This window comes from Phytophthora parasitica, assembly GCF_000247585.1.
Source record: "Phytophthora parasitica INRA-310 unplaced genomic scaffold supercont2.1, whole genome shotgun sequence".
Lineage (NCBI taxonomy): Eukaryota > Oomycota > Peronosporomycetes > Peronosporales > Peronosporaceae > Phytophthora > Phytophthora nicotianae.
The window spans coordinates 4,447,717-4,454,078 of record NW_008634126.1 but is presented as its reverse complement, the minus strand read 5'-3'; the positions used below and the strand labels follow the sequence as shown (position 1 = coordinate 4,454,078).

The window sequence follows — 6,362 nt, the reverse complement described above, 5'->3', positions numbered from 1 at the left end:
GATGTGCGAGTGTGGTTCGACGCTCTCATCGCAAAGATGGAGTCGTATTCCAACTACCTAGGTACAAACGGGGATTTTGTGATTTTAATTATTTTGTCCAGTTAATTTACACCGTTGTTTTTTTGCATGTAGCTCCAACAGCTGAAATTGTCCACAGCCCAGACTTTGAGTCGGGCTGTGTCCAGGTGCTGAAGGGTCAAGGGCAGCGCTTAACCCGGAGTGAAAAGTCGGCGCTGGAGGCTTTTCGCGTCATCCCAGCCGCGCAAGCTGCGCATGTGGGGGATGACGCAGAGACCGGAGGCTCATTCGTAGAGCGCCTCCAAAAGCGCCGCCGCCTGGAACAGCACCAACCAGCTTACTAGCTGCTAGATCGGATTCCTCTGACCTCAAACCTTGCCGAGCGCTTCTTCAGTGTCGCTCGCAATACGTTCGGGCTGCAACGACACTCGCTGCAGCCGTACACGCTTGAGATGCTGCTCTTTTTGCGCCAGAATGAGATCTTCTGGGACGCCCGTACCGTCGAAAATTCGGAGTAGGTGGTGCAATAATTGATCAATGAAGCTGCATTGTATCGATTATCTATTTCATTGTTTGTCTTAGTGCAATAATCTATCGTTCATGTTAAGTAGCTGATGGCGGTTATCTATTCTCTCTTGGTAGGTGCAATAGATTACAATACAATTTTCGGCAGCCCTGGTTGTACACCTAGTCGTCGAGGACAGCACGTCCACGGTGGAACGCTAACATCAAGTTATTCCGGGTCATACGAATTCAGCATATCTATATCAGGTGCCCCAAAATACACTCCAGCAGGCGGTATCATCATCTTTCTGTCGATTTCGAGAATAGTGCGAACTTAACCAATTAATTTTATACCGGAACCGTGCAACTTCCCCAATCAGTAATTTGTCTAGAATGCTGTATAGAACATAGAGACTACAAGATATCCGGACAAGTGGGTTTACTGAGGTTGAAGGTTGGTTGAAAATCGTAAGTGCATACTTCTGTAAATTGTATTGCAAAAATTGTTACAAAATCATTTTGTATTATTGTATATAGCACCAATAATCCGATTTTTATGGGATAATATCCAAAGATGAATGAATTTGGTTGGAATTGGGCCAAACCACCCTTATCGGTATCTATGCTTACACCTGCATACCCATACCGATTCAAAAGAATGTATTGCATCATGTGCAAACTTTAGGAGCCTTCTTAAAGTGAGCGTTAATAGTTCGTCATTCTAATACGATGACCTTTTCAGTAAATACCAACTCCACAACTACATATGGTAAACGCAAGAACATAGGCCACCAAGTAAAGCTCTCATGTCTTTTCCAATAAACATCTCGGGTAGGACGACAACCTATAGAGACTTCATTCGTTCTGTTCTCTTTAAAACGTCGAATTTCATTCGTGCAAAAGATCCCAAAATATGTTCTTAGCTTATTGAAGGAGATGCGCGATACCGAACCGTGGCCGGGGAAGAACCCCACAAGTTGAAGATCCATCCGTGCCCAACACACAGGGAGTAAACTGAGAGATCGAGGAGCTTCCAGTTGTGCCAGAACTCTCGGTGTCTGCCGAGTCCAAGTCGTCTCAGCACCAGAGCTCTCAGTTTCAGGCCAAAGGTATCAGCCTAAGTGGCAGCCGAAGGTGTGTATCAGTACTGGAGCTCTCCGTCCTGGTTCCTGGTCTCCCACTAGAACCACCACCATCAGCAGAAGTACCACCACTCCCCGCCAGAAGCACGAGATGGTGGCCCTATCACGAGGTTCTCGTGAATGGCGACATACACGTCCAGTCGTGATATTAAAAAAAAAAAAAAACTCATTCCTCCTTAGGCATAAAAATATCATGTGGATACCGCACACACTGAACAGACATAATTTTACTGTACACCTTAAGCACATACCAGCCGAATTCATACACCTTTGGACATTTCCCCTTTTTTAATTGCAAACAACTAGTAATACTGACTTTTCTATTTATACCCCTTACAACGAGCGGAGCAGCAGCATCGTGCGATGCATCTGCTGCTCGGAACTGGTGAAGAATGCTGCTTTATATTCGACGAGTTTTGGGCGAAGCCAAGCGCTCTACTGCTGTGTGATAGCTTAATAGCGTTGGAAATGCTGCGCTTTCAGTTACTACAGATGCATTTTCTAGCCGTATGGTAGTGCCGCTAGACCCCAAGAAGTGAGATTCAGTAATGGAATGCGGACAGATAGCAATGGATTCGTGGTTGGAGACCGATTATTGTTGTGACACGATTGTGACAAGACAATAAACTGAAAAATGAAGTAGTGTATATTTACTCTTGCACTCTGTCCTCATTTCAGCAACTCCGTGAGTACAACCCGAAACTTACATAACACCCTAACAAGAGGATTACAATCGTCGAAAGATTCAAACTTGCGCGTCCCGAAGAAGTCCAGTTAATAACCTGCTTGTGCTAGTGCAATCTGCAGTTTGTACAGTGCTTCCGCTGCTGTCGGGCGTAAAGTTGAATCCACCGACACACAGGCTCTTCCGAGTTCAGCAATCGACAACGGACCCTCCGAAAAATCTACGCTCAAAGTCCCCATGACGACTTGGTGCAGAATGGCTGCTTCCGGGAGTTTTCTACCATTTAAGTCACGGTTTTTTTCTTCCGCTTGAGTATACGGAAGTGTGTGCAAATCTAATTCAGACAACACCACACCAAACGAGAACATATCCGCCTTATCGTCGTATTTTTTCCCCAACATCACTTCCGGTGCCATCCACAACGACGTCCCAACCCCAGCTGTCATGGTTTGGTTTAAGCGTTCTCTAGAAATCCCAAAGTCGCTCAACTTAGCTTCCATCGCGTGATTCAGCAGAATATTGCGAGATTTTAAGTCTCGATGGATGACTGGAGGCGAAAGCGAGTGGATGTATGCAAGAGCATGGCACACGTGAAAAGCGATTGTAGCTTTCTCTCGGTCGATTCCAGTAGGGCGGTTGGCTGTCTCGAACTCGGTGAGTAGAGTTCGGAGATCTCCACCTTCCATATACTCCATGACGACGAACAAGTCAGAGAGAGAGTCCCAAGCAACTCCAATAAAGTGTACAATGTGAGGGTGATCCATACTGGCAGTCATCTTTGCCTCAGCCAGGAAGTTGTTTACATGGCTCATATTTCCTCGTATATCAGGAGATAACATCTTCACGGCAACCCGCTTGTTGTTAAAGACACCTGTATACACTTCTCCAAATGCCCCACGACTCAGTAGATTCTGGATTTGTACATCTCGACGAGAAATTCTTTTCGCCGTGATAATATCGTCATTCCATAGACCAAATTGACCTTGCGGTTCGTTAATGGACCTCGATTCGAGGATAGGAGTTTGTTGCTGATCCGCTGCCGGTGTATACTGATCCAGATATTCATTCTGACTGGTATCGTGGTCAGTATTGTCGAGACTCCTTGATCGTCGATGGTAGTACACAAAGGTGAAAACCACAAGTATCGCCACAAAGATGCCTCCTGCGATTGTATAAAGCACAAAGGCGAGAACCGCAAGTAGCACAGCAAAGACTCCTCCGGCGAGTCTGTTTAATCGTCGACGGTAACACAGAACGGCGAGAACCAGAAGAATCACCGCTAAGACTCCTCCTGCTATTCCCACGATCAGACCCACGTTGTTGCTTGACGCAGAAGATTCTGCTGGCAGGATCTTCTTGTCAGGATCATCTGTGGCTATAGGATTCGCGCTGCCGGCGCTGCTGGTTGTATTGGAGTTGCTACCGACGTCACTTGATATGCCGGAAACATAATTCACAGAGTTGCAAGGTGAAGTTCGGCTGCAGTACTTCCATCGATACATGTTCTCATCGCACTTATTCGTATTGAGAATTGCTGGATTGATTGTTGTGTTTTGAGCGCTGATAAGTTTCGTCAGGGGAACAGTTTCGCCAAGGGGTGAATCGCAATATTCATCAGTGAAATATTGCACTGAAGTCATTTCACTAGCATCGATAATAGCGTATAGAGCATACCCCCATTCTTCGACGTACATGGTAACTTGCTCACAGGAGCCTGAGGCGAGAAGAGACGTGGCTTCAAGTCTAGTTTCGCAGTCATTGGTGTAGGCTTCTTGAACCAAAAAAGAAGAACCGTCAAATACGTTCCACAAGATTTCCTCATAATTATCAGCACTGCAAGAGTGAGAAACCGATTTCCAGGCAACATCGCTACGCGTCTCACATCCATTGTTGCATTCCTTGCCATATTCGAGGTCGACTCGGTTAGGGACACGTGCGCATTCGTTCGCCAGGAAGTACGCGAACACATCAGGCACGATCGCCGCAGCGTGCTGAAGAAACCCGAGGAGTACTAAAATCACTGCGAGGCGCTGGGAGCGCATGACTTGGAAGCGACGGAGACGAAATCGTACTGGCGAAAGTGCAGTCGACGCGGCGAGACGCAAAATGGCAGTGGCGAAAGAATATGGGGCAAGAATCAAGTAGCCAGTCGAAAACGGGCGAAGCGTTTCGTTCATGATACATTTTTTTCTTTAGTGAAAACGAAGATGGCAATTCTTATTAGTCTTCGGGATGGTATGTGTGGCACTGGATAACTTTCAAGCTAAAGACGCTATCATTCTTGCATCGACCACCAGTCACTAAAGGGTCATTTGAACTCATTAGTGCTATTGAAGATCTTAGTATAGTGAAGACATCTACTTTCTCGAATGATCCGACTGTGGTGCTAAAAACACTCAGCTGAATGAGCTGGAATGAAGATAGAGGAGCGTCTAGTGTGAATGCAAACCAGAAACATTGCGTTTGGTGAACCCTACAGGGCATTTTCGCCATTGCCACGTGTACTATGGATATAAAATCCAAAGCACCCTTAGTAGGACTTTGGATATACAATCCAGAGACCTATTGGTAGTGCTTCGGTACGAAGTAAACGTACAGCCCAACTGGGATAAACTCATGTCCGTAAATTGTGTTTTCACCCCGTTTAATAGAAATATCAAGTGAATCCATGTGATAAAACAAATCCATGTGATAAAACAAATCCATGTGATAAAACAAATCCATGTGATAAAACATTAATGGATGCAACTAGAACAACGTGTATATCATTCCATCACGGGGTAGGGTTAGTTAGGGGACACAAATCCACGCATTCTACTAGCTGTCGAGCGCAGCGAAGACGGTCCCAATTGGCTAAAATTCTTTTATGTGGCCTACATCACAAAACTGATGTGGTACACAGTGTTCGTCTGGATCTGTTGAACCATCAGACAGTCCTGGCGTGCTTGATTGGACGAAAGTCAAATATTTCTGTAGAACAAGGAAACAAGCCAAAAACCACAGGCCCCTGCTGTCTGACTAAACGGAATTTACATATAGCTACTGTTCAGAACTGCCGAATGTACTGCTGATCGGGCACAGTAACAACCTATATTTGTAAAATCATTGAAATGGTGGCCCCGAATGCTGTATTCTGTATATTAAATAATAATTGGTCAACATATCGTACTTAACTGCACTGTTAAACATCATTTTGCCCCCATTATCGAACCCCAAAGCCGCGGAGTGCCACGCCACACGGATACGCTGCTTGTTTGCTTGTTAGTTTGCATTAGTGGATACCAAGACCGACATATAGATAATCCGAGGTTCATGGGACGCTTAGGGGGAAGCTTATAACTTTCTTCCCTGCAAGTAGGTACTATCTCTTCGTGTCCGAGTGATGCAAATTTGCATCATCGGTCATTTTCTTGAAAACCACTTGGATTTGTGGCAATTTGAAATTACCAATCAAAAGCCCACATTGAGCCGGATGCAACAAAAAAAGCACAAGATAGCGTAAAATAGACGCCTCAAGAGCCACGAACGAAGGCACCCTCAGACTAAAAAAGGCCATCGTCGCAAAGTGAGATGAGAAAGGACAAGGATGGAAGACACCACGAGCGCTCGCCCTGTGTACACGCCATTTCACCACACGCACGCTTCCCATGGGGGCTTTAGCGTCTTTGCTGGAGCTGCTACTACAATAGATTGCTCCCCCCTCGCCATATTTCAGCGGTTTGTATAGCCTGAAATGCTCTGCTCGCTAGTTATGAATACTAATGCGTACGCTGTAACGAAAAACGCACGAAAATGGAAAATTCTAACTTTCAACGAGCTTCAGACGTGTGAGCGAAAACGGCCTAGGATTACGTCTACGAACGGAGCTAGCGTACGGCGTCAATTTGGCGATTCTTTCCGCAAGGTTTTTGCCATTCCTCGATGCGTTGATGACTACAACCATCACATGAATGGCGTGGACATTGCTGATCAGTATCGAGCTTATTACAAAACGCAGCTTATTTCCTACCGGA

The 6,362-nt window shown here is 45.6% G+C and overlaps 2 protein-coding genes across 2 annotated transcripts in view; one reads left to right on the top strand and one right to left on the bottom strand.

Annotated features, from left to right (window-relative positions):
- Positions 1-362, top strand: part of PPTG_01146 (hypothetical protein) — a gene marked incomplete at both ends in the record, with an annotated part of 1,554 nt that extends 1,192 nt beyond the window's left edge. Inside the window, 2 exons of the mRNA XM_008892751.1 lie at positions 37-61; positions 133-362. Coding sequence (XP_008890999.1) covers positions 37-61; positions 133-362 — 255 coding nt within the window. The remainder of the gene's footprint in view (positions 1-36; positions 62-132) is intronic.
- A 2,076-nt stretch (positions 363-2,438) lies between these two features.
- PPTG_01145 (serine/threonine protein kinase) lies at positions 2,439-4,391 on the bottom strand (the record flags this gene model as incomplete). Its single annotated transcript, XM_008892750.1, has 1 exon — positions 2,439-4,391. One exon carries the CDS (start codon positions 4,389-4,391, stop codon positions 2,439-2,441), a length of 1,953 nt encoding a protein of 650 aa, XP_008890998.1.
- Positions 4,392-6,362: the final 1,971 nt, after the last annotated feature.